This window comes from Nyctibius grandis, chromosome 7 (assembly GCF_013368605.1).
Source record: "Nyctibius grandis isolate bNycGra1 chromosome 7, bNycGra1.pri, whole genome shotgun sequence".
NCBI lineage: Eukaryota > Metazoa > Chordata > Aves > Nyctibiiformes > Nyctibiidae > Nyctibius > Nyctibius grandis.
The window spans coordinates 50,822,924-50,842,137 of record NC_090664.1 but is presented as its reverse complement, the minus strand read 5'-3'; the positions used below and the strand labels follow the sequence as shown (position 1 = coordinate 50,842,137).

General features: G+C 47.7%; 1 protein-coding gene across 1 annotated transcript; it reads left to right on the top strand.

Moving 5' to 3' along the window:
• Positions 1–16,065: 16,065 nt before the first annotated feature.
• Positions 16,066–18,079, top strand: HTR5A (5-hydroxytryptamine receptor 5A). The gene is made up of 2 exons (XM_068405458.1): positions 16,066–16,797; positions 17,747–18,079. Exons 1-2 carry the CDS (start codon positions 16,066–16,068, stop codon positions 18,077–18,079), a joined length of 1,065 nt encoding a protein of 354 aa, XP_068261559.1.
• The last annotated feature ends 1,135 nt before the right edge of the window (positions 18,080–19,214 follow it).

The window sequence follows — 19,214 nt, the reverse complement described above, 5'->3', positions numbered from 1 at the left end:
TCCAAAATACTCTTGCTCTGGGCTGAGTATCTTGAGTGACTGGTTAGTCAAAGTGGAACTTCCTGAAAGATATTGAATCTTGATCTGAAGACATCAAGCAATGAAGAATCCACTGCTGCTCCTAGCTGATCAATAATTTTAGCACGATCTCAGAGCCAGCTTAATTAATTAGAGATTGATATCGAGAACTCTCTGCCTCTTTAGTATGCCAAGCAGAAAACATTATGAAGTAACACATTCGTTACTTAAGTCCCTAATTGTCTGCCACTCTTCAATGCAAAAAAAAAAAATTAGAACTATTGATTGAGTATCTAGAGTAGGTCTGTTTTAATGAGCTCAACTACTTAGTACTAACCAGGAGCTGGGATTCAAGGAAACAGGTCCCACTGTCAAGACTTTTCTCATTAGAGCTAAGCTCAGGACGAATGCAGGCATACTGCTTATACTTTCAGGCCAGTCCTGGCACTAACTCTCTATTTTGCTTCCAGGAGGCTTTCAGGGAAATAAAGGCTCTATAAATTCCTAAATATTCTGGCTACTTGAAAGACACGCTCTCTGATATGCTGAAGCTCTCTCAGTATGAATAAATAGTTCTCTGAATCAAGAAAGCCTACCATCGATTTATGTCTCAAGGTCAGTTCCTCCATAAACTTAAGGCCAAATAAGGTTTAAGTTCACAGCGTGGCTCCTTCAGTGTCTAATAAGGTCTTTCACCCCTACCATATCCCTGACGCCTCTACAGCCCAGTCAGATATGGTCGAAACTGCCCAGGAATTGGGGAAAAGGGACAACTGGAAGAAAACACGCAAGGAGATGTGATCACATTGAACCTCTCCAAGACACCAGGCTAGGAAGAAGCTGTTTCTTTTGATTTTGGCATACTACAGCCTGAACTTGTTAGCTCTCCTATGTGCTCAAAGGACGGTCCTCCTCCTTAAAGGACCGTCCTCCTCCTTCACCACTGAGGCTCCTGCTGTATTCATGTCAATGTTGGTCATTTTTAATCTATGACACCGCGGCAGACACTCACAGATACAGGTTTAACCTTCAAAGAAGCCATTGAAGACTTCTCTGGGTTTATTTAGAGCTTGCTGAGTTCCCTGTATAAATTAGAGCAGCCTCAGGGTGCCAAGTCTGAATTCTCAGTGTTGCAAATGCAAGAAATGGTGGCAGGAGGCAGCAAGCACCAAAGCTGTAATGATCTTCCTCCGGGGTGTCAATTACATTTGCTGTTTGCCTTATGGCACACGTAGGTGATTACAGTGTGAAGGCCAGGATACGTTCGTTTAATGTATCCTTGAACTCTTACATTTTCCACTCATCTTGCTAGAGCCTTATCTTCAGTTACACTCCTTTCCATATGCCCCAAGCTGTTATTTGTTACAAGACCAACTTGACCCTCTTGTATCCAAAATGTCAGTGAATTAAATCAAATTTTTATACTTTTCAACTTGAACAGTTATCTTACGATGCGCATAAGAAACAGATAATGAGATCTGCATTTTATTAGACACAGTGGCGCTTACTGATGTTTAACTATTAGGCAGAACCATTTTGCTGCTCGCAGTTACAATTACATTATTTTTCTCTGTGGCTGGATAGCCGTCAATTGATTCAACTCATTCTGAATGTGTAGTCTAGTATTTTTCTTAGTGTTGCTTTCACTCAGTGAACTGGATATATTTCTATTATTTTTTCCTAAAAGGGAAGGGACATTTCCATAGTCACATTTCTTTACAGTCTAAGCTTTTTGCCTCCTGTATTTTGTGACAATTTTCCCAAGCTTTGTCTCTGAGTCAGGGATGCTCCAAAGTCACATTCTTAGCTTTAAGCATGTCCTCAAACCCTGCTCATTTTGACAGGGCTAAAGCACATACTTGAAATTAAACACGCTTGTGGGGCTGTGGGGTCCAGCTCTGGGGTCCCCAACAGAAGGACACGGAGCTGTTGGAACGAGTCCAGAAGAGGGCCACGGAGATGATCAGAGGGCTGGAGCACCTCTGCTATGAAGACAGGCTGAGAGAGTTGGGGCTGTTCAGCCTGGAGAAGAGAAGGCTCTGGGGAGACCTTCTAGCAGCCTTCCAGTACCTGAAGGGGCTACAGGAAAGCTGGAGAGGGACTTTTTACAAGGGCATGTAGTGATAGGATGAGGGGGAATGGTTTAAAACTAAAAGAGGGTAGATTTAGATTAGATACTAGGAAGAAATTCTATACTGTGAGGGTGGTGAGACACTGGCCCAGGTTGCCCAGAGAAGCTGTGGATGCCCCCTCCCTGGCAGTGTTCAAGGCCTGGTTTGATGGGGCTTTGAGCAACCTGTGATTCTATGTGAATGAGGATGCCTTCCTGAAGTAAGTCCATGTAAAAAATGACCCCCTGGGCATGTTCCAATGGCTAACATATACACCAGCTAGTTGTAGTGCTCTACACATTTTATGCTTTATATGTACGTGCTTGTAATTTATGATTCATACAGTGCTCATAACAATTAAATGATAAAAGCACCAAACTGGGATCTAATCAATGCAAATATTTAAGTCCAGCACGGGATACACAAAGACCCGCCCTCCCCAGAAAGAGCCGAGCTACCACGTGGCTCTCCTACACGCCGGGAGTCGACTCACACATTCATAAATAATCCGGTTGGTAAATACCAAAAGGTTACATCCCCTCCCTGGTTCTGTGTGTATACTCCTTTTCTGGCTCAGGGCAGGAGAAGGAAGGGAGCCATGCACGGAGGTAAATCTAACTCTCTTTACATTAAGCTGACAAGAACAGAAGCATATATGCCATCGTTTACTGCATTTCAATTTGCAGAGGGTAATTTCTCATAATAGGCTGGTTTGATTGCTTACTGAACATACCTTGGAGACTGTTCGGTCTTGCTTTTGTACAGCAAAAGCTCACCCATGTCTCTCCTGACTCTGAAAGGATAAAGGATGTAAAAGCTACTATAGGAATATTATTATTCAGATAAAGAAAAGAAAGCTTGATTCAGGTAGGGATGTCTTTTTGAGATTTACTAAGCAGTCCAGAGGATTTAGTACCTATGTTTAGACATTTCAGTTTTATAAAAAAAAATCATATTACATTTTAAAATAATAATCCTCCTTGAAATGGATGGAAGAGATGCACCTGGAGCCATAGATTGCTTAGGAAAATCTACTTCCTCACCTATTTCACTGATGATCACAGAAAGCAGCTGCCATCAATTTTTATAATAAACGCCAGGCATATCGATGGCTAACTCTGTTTATACAACCCAAGCCCTTGCACTAAACCTCACCTGTGTGAAATAGTCCATCTGGGTGTTTATCGGTAATTATTTGCAAGTTGCAACCCAATGAACCTGCTGTGGTTCTCCACGACCCATGGTGCTCTTCTGTAACGCTTATTAATCTGAGGGTGTAATGTGGCGTTTAATGGGACATGCCTCTCACTGGGCAGGAGGGATTATCTGGGGCAAGGACATCGGGATTTCTGGTTCCTTACAGTCACAGCTGTCATACAAACAGAAAAGCTGCAAGAAAATCTCCTTAAAAAGGAAAACATACACTATGGCAGAGACCATGTGTCTTTGTGCCTCTTCCTCACAACATATCAAGCCTGGGACTCCACTTAGAGGCTCCCACCAAGGTCTGGCCGTGCTGCAGAAGGAGTGATGACAGGAGAAGGACAGAGCACCGGCAGCCAGACTGGCTGGAGTGCGACCAAAACAGGAGGGATGGGGAGTGCATGTGTGCGTGGGCAGCTCTGCAGGACTAAGACTAGTGCTAGGGGTCAATGCTAAGGGACAGGAGATGTCCTATGTGTGAATGTTGGATGAAAGGCTTTAAAACGTGAAAATGTAAGTGTTTTTTTCTCGTGTTTCTATTGAATTATTGGTTGCGGTTACAAAATTGCATTTATAACCCTACTGCCAAGTCAGTTGCCAGTGGCAATGGTGTAAAAGCTGACCATGTTAACTATTCTAGTGCTCAATAAAGACAGAAGAAAGGAGAGGCTCAGCATACAGTGAACATGGTGAAGTCTGTGGAGGAGGAGGAACACTGACAGCCTGCCCAGAAAGCTCTGAAGATGTATCAGGTCAGATGAGGAGTCCTTTTAAAAAACATAGTTATTTCTTTGTTTCCAAAATAAGATTCAGCTTTTAAAGTAATACATGAGCCATCTTCTGTGCAGATGGGTAATACGTTCTTTAATGAAGACACACCATGAAGTATGCTCATTTGAGACCCTGAGTAATTCAGTGGTATCAGAATGGAAGATTTTTAATAAATTTATGCTTAAATTCTGATAGGGAAGTCACCTTTTTGGTTGCTTTAGGAGCTGAGTTTGAACCCACTGTGATACAGTCTAAACCTGAAAGTAGAAGGTAATCACAGAAGAGGCAGAAAAAGAAACTACAGAAAATGAACTTACAGAAGCCACTGGCTCAACAACGCCAGCCAGGTCCCTTGCCTCTCAGGTCACATACTAAAATCTCCTCAGGGACAAGAACTACATGACACATTGCATCTGCGTGGAGGCACCTGAAGAAAGGTGGAAGGGAGGGCTCCGAAAAGAGAGGAGAAACTCACAGGTGGCAGATGCCAGCAGCTCCCTCTGAGCCTGGTGGCTTCACTGTGGGATGAGGCAGGGGTGGGCACACCACTGTACCCCAGGGTAGCTCAGAGGCACTGGCCTCAGCAGCTCTTGCTGGATCGGTTTTCCCACCGCCAGCTCTTGCATGAGCATATTTCCCACTGTCATACGTCATGTCCCCCAGTGTGGGAGATGAACATGAACCACTGGTGAGCTGCTGCAGCTCACAAACCACTGGGTCACCGCCTCTGAGTTACAGAGGTCTACCGACCTTGACTCTCAGACCAGCAGACAGAAAAAAAACCCAGCTATTTTGTAATAAAATGCATTGCCAGACAATTAAGAAAGGTCTGGCAACATTTTGCTGTCAAAGTAGTGAATACTGGTTGTCAAAAATAATGATGCTACTAATAAAAATCCTTGTGAAAAATAGAGGCAAATTTAGACGCACTTATACAACTGCTTTCATCCCATGGTTCAGAGAATTTTATAGCAGTAGCAAGAAGACATTGCTTGATCACGTGCCTGCTGCGGTAGAAGGAACCAAAATAAAATATTTGTCACACAATACTGCCAAATTCTATGAGAGAAATTATGTCTGGGGTCCTTTAAAAACAGCTGTGCCTGTTCAAGTAGCTGGAAAAGTTTGCTGTCTTGCCCATGACCACGAGGCAAGCTTTTTGTCAGCCTGCAGGAGACCTCTGCAAACACTCTTCTTGCACAGGCGCGGGAGCAGACTCCTTTTAGTTGCAGAAAGAAAACGTGTGGTCATACCTTACCATTTGACTTTTTCTAACGAACTTGTAAATAATTACTCTCATTTGTATGAGCCTCTCACTCGCTTAAATAGCAACATGGATATGAAATATAAATAAGTAAAAATCCACAGCTTTCCCATTTTCTCTAATGACCTGCCATGTTGCATGGCTTGAAAACACTGGGAATTTACCTTCCTTAAATTAACAGCAGTTTTGCTGATCTGTGTGACCTGGGCAGGCAGGAGCAGAGAAACATACAGGTATGATGAATAATCAGGGGGAGGAAAATATTCCACGGCTGGAAGGAAGCACCATGTGAATATGAATCTGAGACTCTCATCAGTGATATCCAAGCTGAGAAAGCTGCACAACTATACCAGTGCTTCCCTTGGCAGTAGAGATGTGGCTGTGGCTGTTCATAAATCTCCAAGAATGAAGGCAGCAACCAACAGCATATAAAGAAATTAGGCTATTGGGGTGGAAGAAGAAAAAGGAATCTCCCACTGAAGACATCATTTGGTGATGGGTGGTTTCGAAGGGGGATGGGGTGGTAGCTGGGCTTGCACCACTGGGGCAACGCTCTAGTGTTGAGGTAGACCAGGAGGCCCCCCATCCCCCTGGGGTGAAATCAGGGGGTGAATCTGGGATGAAATCGGTGTGCCCAGCTCGCTCCCTGAAATGCCTGTACACCAATGCACGCAGCATGGGGAATAAGCAGGAGGAGTTAGAAATCCGTGTTCAGTCGGGGGGCTATGATCTAGTGGCAATTACAGAGACTTGGAGGGACGCCTCGCATGACTGGAATGTGGTCATGGATGGCTATGTCCTGTTCAGGAAAGACAGGCCGCTAAGGAGAGGTGGTGGAGTTGCTCTTTATGTGAGTGAGCAGCTAGAATGTATTGAGTTCTGTCCAGGGGCGGATCAGGAGCGAGTTGAGAGTTTGTGGGTGCGAATTAAGGGGCAGGCTGGCAGGGGCGATACTGTTGTGGGTGTCTATTACAGGCCACCGGATCAGGATGAGGAGGGTGATGAGGCCTTCTACAGGCAACTGAGAGCAGTCTCGCAATTACAGGGCCTGGTTGTTGTGGGGGATTTCAACTACCCTGATATTTGCTGGGAGGCCTACTCAGCCAGCCATCCCCAGTCCAGGAGGTTCCTCCAGTGCGTTGATGATAACTTTCTGATGCAAATGGTGGATGAGCCAACTAGGAGAGGAGCGCTGCTGGATCTTATTCTCACTAACAAGGAGGGTCTGGTTGAAGAGGTGAAGGTTGAGGGCAGCCTTGGTTGTAGTGACCATGAGATGGTAGAGTTCAGGATCTCATGTGGCAGGAACAGAATAGCTAGCAGAATCACAACCCTGGACTTCAGGAGGGCCAACTTTGGCCTTTTCAAGCAATTGCTAGGGGAAATCCCATGGGACAGGGTACTAGAAGGTAAGGGGGCCCAAGATAGTTGGTTAGCATTCAAGGACTGCTTCTTCCGAGCTCAAGATCAGAGCATCCCAACAGGTAGGAAGTCAAGGAAGGGTACCAGGAGACCTGCATGGTTGAACAGGGAACTGCTGGGCAAACTCAAGTGGAAGAAGAGGGTGTACAGATCATGGAAGGAGGGGCTGGCCACTTGGGAGGAATAGAAGTCTGTTGTCAGAGGATGTAGGGAGGCAACTAGGAAAGCTAAGGCCTCCATGGAATTAAACCTTGCAAGAGAGGTCAAGGACAACAGAAAGGGCTTCTTCAAATACATTGCAGATAAAGCCAACACTAGAGGCAATGTAGGCCCACTGATGAATGAGGTGGGGGCCCTGGAGACAGAGGATAAAAAGAAGGCGGAGTTACTGAATGCCTTCTTTGCCTCTGTCTATACTGTTGGAGGCTGTCCTGAGGAGCCCCGGACCCCTGAGGCCTCAGAAGAAGTCAGGATAGAGGAGGAATCTGTCTTGGTTGATGAGGGCTGGGTCAGGGACCAATTAAGCAACCTGGACGTCCATAAATCCATGGGCCCTGATGGGATGCACCCGCGGGTGCTGAGGGAGCTGGCGGCAGTCATTGCTAGGCCACTCTCCATCATCTTTGCTAAGTCATGGGCAACGGGAAAGGTGCCTGAGGACTGGAGGAAAGCGAATGTCACTCCAGTCTTCAAAAAGGGCAGGAAGGAGGACCCGGGTAACTATAGACCGGTCAGCCTCACCTCCATCCCTGGAAAGGTGATGGAGCAACTTGTTCTTGGTGCTGTCTCTAGGCACATCAAGGATAGGGGGATCATTAGGGGCACTCAGCATGGCTTCACCAAGGGGAAGTCTTGCTCAACCAACTTGATAGCCTTTTATGAGGATGTTACCCGGTGGATAGATGATGGTAAAGCTGTGGATGTGGTCTATCTCGATTTCAGTAAAGCGTTTGACACGGTCTCCCACAGCATCCTCGCAGCTAAACTGGGGAAGTGTGGTCTCGATGATCGGGTAGTGAGGTGGATTGTGAACTGGCTGAAGGAAAGAAGCCAGAGAGTAGTGGTCAGCGGGACAGAGTCCAGTTGGAGGTCTGTGTCTAGCGGAGTTCCGCAAGGGTCGGTTCTGGGACCAGTTCTGTTCAATATATTCATTAATGACTTGGATGAGGGATTAGAGTGCGCTGTCAGCAAGTTCGCTGATGACACAAAACTGGGAGGAGTGGCTGATGTGCCGGAAGGCTGTGCAGCCATTCAGAGAGACCTGGACAGGCTGGAGAGTTGGGCGGGGAGAAATTTAATGAAATATAACAAGGGCAAGTGTAGAGTCCTGCATCTGGGCAAGAACAACCTCATGTACCAGTACAAGTTGGGGACAGACCTGTTGGAGAGCAGCGTAGGGGAAAGGGACCTGGGGGTCCTAGTGGACAACAGGATGACCATGAGCCAGCAGTGTGCCCTTGTGGCCAAGAAGGCCAATGGCATCCTGGGCTGTATTAGAAGGGGTGTGGTCAGCAGGTCGAGAGAGGTTCTCCTACCCCTCTACTCTGCCCTGGTGAGGCCGCATCTGGAGTATTGTGTCCAGTTCTGGGCCCCTCAGTTCAAGAAGGACAGGGAACTGCTAGAGAGAGTCCAGCGCAGAGCCACGAAGATGATTAAGGGAGTGGAACATCTCCCTTATGAGGAGAGGCTGAGGGAGCTGGGTCTCTTTAGCTTAGAGAAGAGGAGACTGAGGGGTGACCTCATTAATGTTTATAAATATGTAAAGGGCAAGTGTCAAGAGGATGGAGCCAGGCTCTTCTCAGTGACATCCCTTGACAGGACAAGGGGCAATGGGTGCAAGCTGGAGCACAGGAGGTTCCACTTAAATTTGAGGAAAAACTTCTTTACGGTGAGGGTGACCGAACACTGGAACAGGCTGCCCAGAGAGGTTGTGGAGTCTCCTTCTCTGGAGACATTCAAAACCCGCCTGGACGCGTTCCTGTGTGATATGGTCTAGGCAATCCTGCCCCGGCAGGGGGATTGGACTAGATGATCTTTCGAGGTCCCTTCCAATCCCTAACATTCTGTGATTCTGTGATTCTGTGATTCTGTTTCATTTTTGCACATGCTGCCCATTCGTTACAATTAGAAAACCAATCTTGAATGCTGAATTTAGTGGTGGTTTGGGGATAAGGAACTCCAACCAAGGAAGACATGGGCATGGGAACACACTGCCAAGGAGCCAAAGGGAGCAGAATGGGGATGGAAGGAGGTATAAGAAAAAAAGTTGAAGAACAGCTGGCCTGGAAAACTGTTCAGAGTGCTTTCTCTCCTTATTATGGTAAATGCATCCTAAAATGTTTTGCCTCTGGAGTTCTGAAAGAACATTTCCAGACTACGGATGGGTTTATGTAAATAAAGGTTCAGAAATCCACCACCTACAAGGAAGCAGAAAGGTAACCCGGAAAACAGCACACACAGAAAAAACCCATGTTCAGCCCAACACTGTCACAGCCTTTCCTATAGCTTCACACCTATGCAAATTATCTGCCAAAATGCAGAAAGCTCAAGATAAACAAATCTCTTCCACAACTTGGCTTACGGAAAAAGGGTCTGAACTGAAATGATAATTGAGTTTTAGAGACCCATCCATTTGCTGTCATCGTGCCATCTGTCTCCCTGGCAGAGTCCTGATAGTTTGCACTGGCAGCTTCAATTGCCAAAGCTCATGTATTAAGTTAGAGTTACCTAGTCTTCCCACACACAGTTTCTTATTATTTTTCTACAGGCCTGCTTTTCTAAATGATTGACAGAACTGCAGGATACCATATACTCCCAGAAGCATAATATATTTTTATATTTTTAAACTTCTTTTTTTAAAAAAAAAATCAGAAATATGGATTATTTTCTATTGTGCTTTGTAAGCAACCTGCAGAGATCAAGTCCATCAGAGTCCAGAGAAAGGTTTACTTCTCAGGGACTGACCACAGGTAAAGAAGATCACAGGTGCTGGTGTATTTATGTGTTAAGTATTTGCTATCACTGGAGTCATAGATGAAAACTGTGGATGCCTTATGAGGGCAGTACCCCCTGAGGCAGGCTCCAAGTTATTGCGTTACTGTCATAACTACTCACTGCAAAGCACCTTTGACTAAAAGCCAATATGACACCTAACATAACTCTGCTGACTCCCCTGAAATTACACAGCTGATTAGTGTTGTCCCTTAAGGTATGAAAGAAGTGATAAAATTATTTTCGTTTCATTTATTTACACACAGTGCAACTTTAACTGCAGCAGTGAATGACGTGGGAAGCCTGTAAGGCTTTATGAAGTTACGTTCCATCTGGTCCTTTGACCATAAACATGTTTTTTGCTATGCAAGAACAAAGGGTTTAATTCCAGCACGAGTTAATTCACATTGGACAGAAGACAGATAAAACACTCCTGGCAGTCCATTTACTGAGACATGCCCAGTAATGCAAGGTACCGGAGTCCATCCTCCCTTTAGGCTGGCTGTAATAGACTGTGGCCAACTTCAAGAGACACAAGGACTGAGACACTTGCCACGGAGTTCACATATAAGAAGACTATGCTCTAGGCAAGACGGATACACAAAGAGGCTGCTCTGTTGAACAGCTTTTATTCTTGTTCTGTTTTGTTACTTTTGCAAAATTAAACAATGCTTTAGTTATGTCACTGAAGTCGTACAATTGGTGACAATCCCTACAGGAAAGCTTCCATGCCCTAAACCGAATGAGACCTGCCATTAGAGGCTGCATGAGGAATCGTTTTCCAGCCATACAAATAAAAAGACAACAGGATTTCAACTCATTGTTTTCATTTCTGCCCCAGGACAGAGAGACTTTTCAAAGTTCCTCACAAGCATCTGGAGAGACAGAACCCAGTTTGGCAAACAGGTCAGTCCCTGGGGCACTCAGGTCCTCCTTGTTCCCGCTCCGACGCACACCCACAGTACTGCTGAGTGTCCTACTAACACGGAGCAGATTAATCTCTGCTTCTCGGTCAGCAGGAATTGCTCCACTTTGCAGTAAGTAACTACATGTTACTGGGAGAGAAAGGCTGACTTCATCTTTCTGCTGCTGTGGCACTTGGCACGGATGTTAGAAAAACCTCCAATATGTAAATACGTGATTATTAAACAGCTTCAACATAAGAAACCTGAGAGATAGCTACCCAGGGTAGCTGGCCATTTGTCAATTAAAATGCTTACATGAGATACGAGGCATCATGATTCAAGCCCATAGCCTGAGTTGGGATGCTTTGCACCTTGATTGCCTGTGCCCCAAATAAATGCTCTAACTCACAGACCATTGGGGAGGGAGAGTATCACCCAGTCTTCCTCACCCAGTTAGAGGTACTACCCTGGAGACAGGTTTTATGGAAGGAATTAGACAAAGAGGTTAAAGTTTTATAAAAGATGGTGCATGTCCCTGAAGAGCTCTGGTTCAGCATTCCCCCTCTCCCCTCCCAAAATGACATTCCTAAACACCACAGGACACTCAAGCCAGAGGTGGGGCATCATCCCCCTGTACTCGGCACTGGTGAGGTCGCACCTCGAGTACTGTGTTCAGTTTTGGGCCCCTCACTACAAGAAAGACATCGAGGTGCTGGAGAGAGTCCAAAGAAGCGCAACAAAGCTGGTGAAGGGTCTGGAGAACAAGTCTGATGAGGAGCGGCTGAGGGAACTGGGGTTGTTTAGCCTGGAGAAAAGGAAGCTCAGGGGAGACCTTATTGCTGTCTACAGCTACCTGAAAGGAGGTTTTAGTGAGGTGGGTGTCGGTCTCTTCTCCCAAGTAACAAGTGACAGGACAAGAGGAAATGGCCTCAAGTTGTGCCGGGGGAGGTTTAGATTGGATATCAGGAACAATTTCTTCACTGAAAGGGTTGTCAAGCATTGGAACAGGCTGTCCAGGGAAGTGGTGGAGTCACCATCCCCGTAGGTATTTAAAAGACGTGTAGATGTGGTGCTTAGGGACATGGTTTAGTGGTGGAGTTGGTAGTGCTGGGTTAACGGTTGGACTTGATGATCTTAAAAGTCTTTTCCAACCAAAACGATTCTACGATTCTATGATCATGAGAGTCTGTCACAGTGCTGATATTGCCCATCTCTGAAGACCTTGGTTTTGGAAAGACTGGAGTGAGACTCAGAAGTGTGATGGGCTCTGAGGGTGTGAGAACAACCTCACAGGCTGTGCATTTTAACTGTTTGTATTTGAACACTTTGTTGTTATGGGAGAGGAGCGGGTGGTGTGCAAGTGTGTTCAAAAAGCATGTCTGGATGTAAAAAGTGTGAGCTGGAGGTGATGAATGTTAAATGAAATTTAAGTAATGGTTAGCTGAGGTTAAGAAATTGCCTTGACAGGATGCACACTTACTGAGCAGTGTGGCTGGCAGCTGAGCAGAGCTTTCAGTGTTGGTATGTGTATACAGCGAGTATACGTGTTCCTTTAATCCTTGTTTAACCTAGCAGCTCCACCTACCCTGCAGACTGAAATTCTCATGTATTCATTAACTATGCTCAGCAAAAACACCTCCTGAGCCATCTCCTCTCCCTTTTCTGCCAGTTATAAGTGCAGGGGTTCAAAGGACCTGCATCCAGATTCACAGTAAAGTCCATTCACTCCATCCCCAAGCGCAGATGCTCCTTGGATGTGCACGTAGGCAGTGGCACTGATGTCAGGAATTCCCTCCTAACCTCCAACCGTCAGCTACAGATTTTGAATTGGAAGGGACCTCCAGTAAATGGTATTTAGTAGCAAGCAGCATTTAATGTCTCTGCTGGAGGGAACCCTGCTAAATCTAGGGAAGTCCTGTCACTTCTAATTGCCCTGGCTCCATCAATGAGGATGTGAGCTAATCGTGACATTGCAGTGTAGTTCCTTCACTGAGAGACTTTCATAGATGTGATCATTCCACAAACATTATCCACTCACTACAGATCCCAGCCTTCCGCTCACTTTATAAATACCAACAGTTCTGGGCTCACTAATCTGTGTAAGGTAAACAGCATTTTGTCCTTAAAAATAACAACATTCAGTCACCTCCAGAATCTGGTGTATTCAGCCAATGTGCTTAAAGATTGCAGAATCTGAATCGTGGAATGCTCTAGGTTGGAAGGGACCTCTGGACATCACCTAGTCCAACCCCCATTAAAGAAGGGTCAACTTCAAAGTTAGATCAGGTCACTCACAGTGCTGTCCAGCTGAATTTTGAACATCACCAAGGGTGGACATTTCGCAGCCTCTTTGGACCCATTTCAGTGTTTGACCGCTCTCCAGGTGAATATTTATTTCCTAATTTCTAATTGGAATATCTGATGTTGTGACTTGCATCCATTGCATCTTGTCCTACTGCTGTGCACCTCTAAGAAGAGTTTGCCTCCATGCTCTCTACACCCTCCCCTGAGGTAGCTGGAGGCAGCAGTAAGATTTTCCCCTCAACCTTCTCTTTTTAAGATTGATAAACTCAGTTCTCCCTCTCTTTATACATCACATGCCAGTCCGCTCATCACCTTGATGACCTTCCACTGGACTTTCTTCAGTATGTCTGTGTCTTGTACTGAGGAACCCTAAACTGGGCATAAAATTCCAAGGTTTGTTGGACCGAGGGGAACAGTTACATCCTCAACTTGATGGCCACACCCTTGCTAATATATGCCAGGATGCTGCTGGCCGCCTTTGCCGCCATGGCACATTGCAGACCGCAACTTCTCGCCCAAGAGGCCACCCAGGTCCTCTTCTGCAACAGGCTGTCTACCCAGTCAGTCCCCAGCCTGTACTCTTGTATAGGGTTCTTCCATCCCAGGTGCAGACCTTTCCATTTCCATATATGCTATATATCTATGTATTTGTCTACATTTTCTATTTCCAATTAGTACTTAACTGACCCATTCAACTCCAGAATCTGCTAATATATATTTTTAAAAGTCCAGTAAGATAATTAAAATACTAATAATTTTTCATTAGAACATAATCTAGTTTTACTTCTTCAGATTTAATAAATTTTATTTCCATTTCCCTTTAAATGTAATTTTTGTCTATTTGGTCCTGAAGCAAAAAATAATAGTATCTTTTCAGGAGCACATATTCCATAATTTGTGGTTGATTCTGTTAATTCTGGGCTTCATAGGCTTCTCTGGGAAGGGCCCACGCAACAAAAAGCTCTCAGTCCTAGCAGTTGCTAAGTGTTTTGATCAATTGAATGACAGTCAAGGATGTTTGGCACCTTGCAAACCAGGAATTTTAAATGAGGAGGCTTTATGAAAGCCTGCAAACCCCATTTGTCCTTTGAGTTGTAAGTAAAAAACCTACCCGTTCCAAAATTGTCAGTATTTATGGGTATAAAAGATAAAATAATCATCTCTCCCCTAAAAAGATGGCAGTATGCTTCCAAAATTATGTTACAGTCTCTATGGCTACATCTGTTCTGGTAACTACAATGGGCCAGGTCCCGTTCTCTGGCCCTGAGAACAAATGTCACAGCACGGCGTGAGTCCATATGGGGAAACTCCTGTCCTATCAAAACAAGGTCCTGGACCTGTTTTGGATATGCTGCCTGGTGTTTCACTTGGTAGCACAGAGAGACAAGTAGCAGCACTAGAAAACATCTCATTTCCTTATACCTTGTTGTTGTTACTTTGCTGTTTTTCATTAAAAAGTCCAGAGAGACAGTAGAAAGCACCAGGCTGGTTTTATCCTCATACACCACGAGCACAGTATGCATCAGGTACTCTCACGAACATCTCCTTCATTCATGTTTTCTCCCCCAACTCTCCGAAAGTGCAGTTCGCCAGCAAGTGTCATTGTCACCAACTCTTTAACACTGATGCCCTTCCTTCCTCCTTCCCCCCAGAGACGCAGACTGTGAGCCCTGTGTTAGTGCCTGCCGGCTCCTCACATCACGTGTCAGCTTCTACCCAAAAGCTCTTGGGACCCGTTATCCCGGGACCGTCCGGAGAAGCAGGGTGCCAGCACCACTGGCACAGCCCTGCCTGACCACCGTCCAGGGCTTGCGGGCTGCAGCTGGCTGGCATCCCTGCATGGAGCTGGTGCACGCAGAAACCTGCTCGGTGGATTTAAATCCTGCCTTCCACTACCGAGGCCCAGAATCCCACTTCGCATCACAAGCAGCATGATAAAACACAGGTGAAATGCTCAAAGATTTCATTAATGGTTAATGTTATTAATTTAACAATCAATAACAACAGCCAAGTGATAGATTATTTCTAATCATAGAATGGTTTGGGTTGGAAGGGACCTTAAAGATCATCTAGTTCCAATCCCCTGCCACAGGCAGGGACACCTTCCACTAGACCAGGTTGCTCCAAGCCCCATACAACCTGGCCTTGAACGCTGTCAGGGAGGGGGCAGCCACAGTTTCTCTGGGCAACCTGTTCCTAATAAACAACAAAAGGCCACCAATTGCCAACAAGTTGGGAAATGCCAGAGCAAAAGTTCTCAAAGAAATAATCCCCTGCCACATCCCCCCTGCCCAGAATAACCAGGATTACTGACGGGTTTGCTGGACACAGACTCTTACCATGCACGGGAGCTATAGAATTCCCGTGGCCCTGCACCGACACTTTTTTCGAAGAGCCCGGGTACAATTTCACAGGGACGCGAACTTTCTGCGCCTGATGCCGCGTACGACCCGCGGGGGAGATGCAGCCCCGAGAAGAAGCGGTGCAGACAAAGGCGGGGGCTGCACCCGCACGGTGCGGGCAGGAGCAGCGGCTGCCGGCTCTGCCTCCCCTCCGCTCCCACCGGCGCGCCGGTTCCGAGGCACAACCCGCGCACCGAAATGACTAAGCACGAACCCGCAGCCCCGGGCCGCTCCCTCCGCACCCGCGTACGGTGGGGACACACACACACACACTCACCTGCCCGCCCCGAGCCCCGCCAGCCGACACCGCCGGCTCCTCCGCAGGGGCAGCCGCTCCGCCGCAGCCAGCACCGCCCCGCTCCGCGCCGCCCCGCGGCCGCGCACCCCGGCCGCGCCCGCGGAGCCGCCGCCTCCCGCCGCCGGGACTGGCGCGCCGGGGCGGGCTGGGGGCTGCGCCGTGAGCCGGCGGCTGACGCAGGGCTCTTCCCCCCGGGGATGAAGACCCCGGCGGCGGGCAGCGCGGAGCCACCGCGCCCGGCGCCGCTCGGGGCGGCCGGGGACCCTCCGCGCCCGCGGTAGGGCGGTGCTCCCCCCCCCCCACCCCAGCGCGGGAGTGCGCAGCGCCGAGCACCGGAGGAGCCCGGAGGAGCCCGGGTGTCCCGGAGCCCCCCGGCATGGAGCGCCCGCTCAACCTCAGCTGCTTCGCTGATACGACGGACGCCGGGAACCAGAGCGGGTCCTCGGCCGGCCCAGATGGCCGGGGACACCTCTCCGTCTTCAGCATGCTGGTCCTCACCCTGTTGGCCATGCTGGTGGTGGCCACGTTCCTCTGGAACGGGCTGGTCCTGGCCACCATCTTCCGGGTGCGTGCTTTCCACCGAGTGCCCCACAACCTGGTGGCCTCCATGGCCATCTCTGACGTGATGGTGGCAGCCCTCGTCATGCCCCTCAGCTTGGTACATGAGTTGTCCGGGCGGCGGTGGCAGCTGGGCCGGTCTCTGTGCCAGGTGTGGATCTCCTGTGACGTGCTGTGCTGCACTGCCAGCATCTGGAACGTCACGGCCATCGCCCTTGACCGCTACTGGTCCATCACCCGCCACCTGGAGTACACGCTCCGCATCCGGCGCCGCATCTCCAACATAATGATTGCCCTCACCTGGGCACTCTCTGCCTTCATCTCCTTGGCCCCACTGCTCTTTGGCTGGGGAGAGACTTACTCAGAGGACAGTGAGGAGTGCCAAGTCAGCCAGGAGCCTTCCTACACCATCTTCTCCACCTTTGGCGCCTTCTACCTGCCCCTCTGCGTGGTGCTCTTTGTGTACTGGAAGATCTACAAGGCCGCCAAGTTTCGCATTGGATCTCGGAAGAGCAACTCCATCACCCCCGTTACACCAGAAGCCCTGGAGGTAGGTCAACTCGGTTGTATTTTGCTCTAGTCAACTGCTGGTAGCAATAAAACCCTTGCAGCAGTGGGGGAAGCTTAGAGCTAAAGCATGCAAGCAAACAGCATCGCACCAAAGCCTAGTGAATCCTGAAGGCTTTCAAGGAAAGTTGGCTGCAAAGCTTGCAAGCCCAGTGCTTTGACTCCTTCCGAGTCCCCAGCTGTGAGCATGCAAGGTGTAGCTAAAGCAACTTTGGGCCAGATTGCGAGCCTGAGCTCCACGTGGGCGTGCAGTGACTCACAGACGTCCCCCCGTGGAATGCTGAATCAGTGCTCGCGAGTGTGAGTAAGGGGTCACCGTTCCTTCCGGGGGGAGGCATGTGGGGGTGCGGATGGATGGGTTCCCGTCTCTGCTGGGGACGATAACCTGGCAAGCAGCTGTAGCTTTGGGGAGGGTGGGGATTTACCCACACAGAAGACACGTGCAGAGCGTCCTTGTAAATCCTTCCTAATCGTGGCTGCATTGTGTCAGTTCATTCCAGGCACGGTCACTGTGCACTGAGAAGACTTCTTGGGAGGAGGAAGGAAATGTATGCTCATTTTCTTGCCTCTCCTACGAAGGGCTCTTAAACTCAATGGGTTCAGAGAAAGCAAGGAGACTTTTGAGCACGGCATGTGGGTGTGTGTGTGTTCTACAGACCTGGTTGTAAAGGGGGAAATAATCTTATTGCAATGCTGTGTGAGCAATCCCACGTGCCCATATATCACTACTCTAGTTTCTAGCCTCACTTAAAAACAGTCTGTTACCCAGAAGAGGGTCATACAACCCCTCTCTTCTCCATTAGGGCATGACGTAGATGGCCCGTGTTTCCCCGTGAGCTCTGGCCGTCACTTGCATAGTTCGGTTGTGTACCTTCTGTGTGGGATCAGCTGACCGAGGCACATACGGTGCAACTTGTGTTTGTGTTTGGCAGGTAAAAGAAGCTGCCCAGCAGCCACAGATGGTCTTCACTGTCCGTCACGCCACTGTTACGTTCCAGACGGACGGAGACACGTGGAGAGAGCAGAAGGAAAAGAAAGCTGCCCTCATGGTGGGCATCCTTATCGGGGTCTTCGTGCTCTGCTGGATCCCCTTCTTCATCACAGAGCTCATCAACCCCCTCTGCTCATGTGACATCCCACCCATTTGGAAGAGTATTTTTCTATGGCTAGGCTACTCAAATTCCTTTTTTAATCCACTCATCTACACTGCTTTCAACAAAAACTACAATAATGCCTTCAGGAACCTGTTCTTTAGACAGCACTGAGCAGAAAAAGCTTTCCTGCTGCCCCAGGAAGATAATTTCAATTCTCAATGAATCCTACCAAACTCACGAGGAAGTTCAAGGCACAGACACTGAGATGATGCCAAAGACGCATCCCCATGGGCCGTATGTCCCAGCGACAGCCCTGGTTCCTACACAGACTCTTCAACCCAGCCTCAAAGTCAGTTGCTATTTTTCCTGCAAACAGCATGTAAGGGTTTCTCTGGCCAGCAGCACAGCGTTCTTCCTCCAGTGCCCCCCTGCTTTCCTCCCGCCTTCCCAGGGACGTTCCTGGGACTGCTCAGTGGCAGTGACGGTGCACAGGAGTCTTCTGGCAAAGAGTCATATTTGAAACTCTAGTTTGGCCACTGCTAGTCTCTCACAGCATTAATCAACTCAATGTCAGGAGGTTTTGTGATTATATATGAAATTAGATATTTTATGGCTTTGTTGAAAAGGCTGTTTGCCTTGTCTTTCACCAGTAGAGATTGTTAAGTGTTTGTATTTGGAGGAGACTAAAATCCTCAGTAAGGGTTAAAAGCAGGCTCCAACTACAAAGCCTTTTCTCACATGCTTTATCAACAACGAATTGTGCTATTTGCTATTGGAGTCCATGTAGCAAGTTTTAAAAAAATTATTTATTGTGGAAGCTTAATGCATGGTATACCCTGGAATGAGAGAGAATGCATGTGAAATCCACCTCTCATTCTCTGACTGCTACGTGTGAGCGTCTGCCTCAGACCTTTACTTTTAGAAATACCAGCTGTAAATGTTAATCTTTGTGTCTGTGTTTCACATTCTAAACCATAAATGTATTTTGAGCAGCTGTGGGGCAGGTTTCCTGCAGTGCAGGGGATGCGAGGAGTATATTTCAAATTGCCCGTCAATGAGGAGCTGTGTTTTACTCTTTCTGAGTGCAATTCAGGTCTTCCTGAAACCAAAACAAAGACCTCACTTCGTTTCTGTGACCACTGGGTTGCAGGCAAAGGGGAGTTAATGACCGGCGATGTTTCATTCTGGAAGCACAACCAAACCATAGAGGTGCTTTTCTGCAAGCACCAGACTTCAATATTTCTTCTTTTGCCCACCCCTCCTCCTCTTCCTTCCTCCTAAGGCTCCAGTTCTACCTGGTCGTTAT

What these genes read in the sequence shown, in the direction of transcription:
- HTR5A (XM_068405458.1), top strand. Translation starts at nt 16,066, where the DNA reads ATGGAGCGCCCGCTCAACCTCAGCTGCTTCGCTGATACGACGGACGCC. An exon ending in TTACACCAGAAGCCCTGGAG is followed by an intron (nt 16,798 to 17,746) that starts GTAGGTCAACTC and finishes TGTGTTTGGCAG; the next exon opens with GTAAAAGAAGCTGCCCAGCA.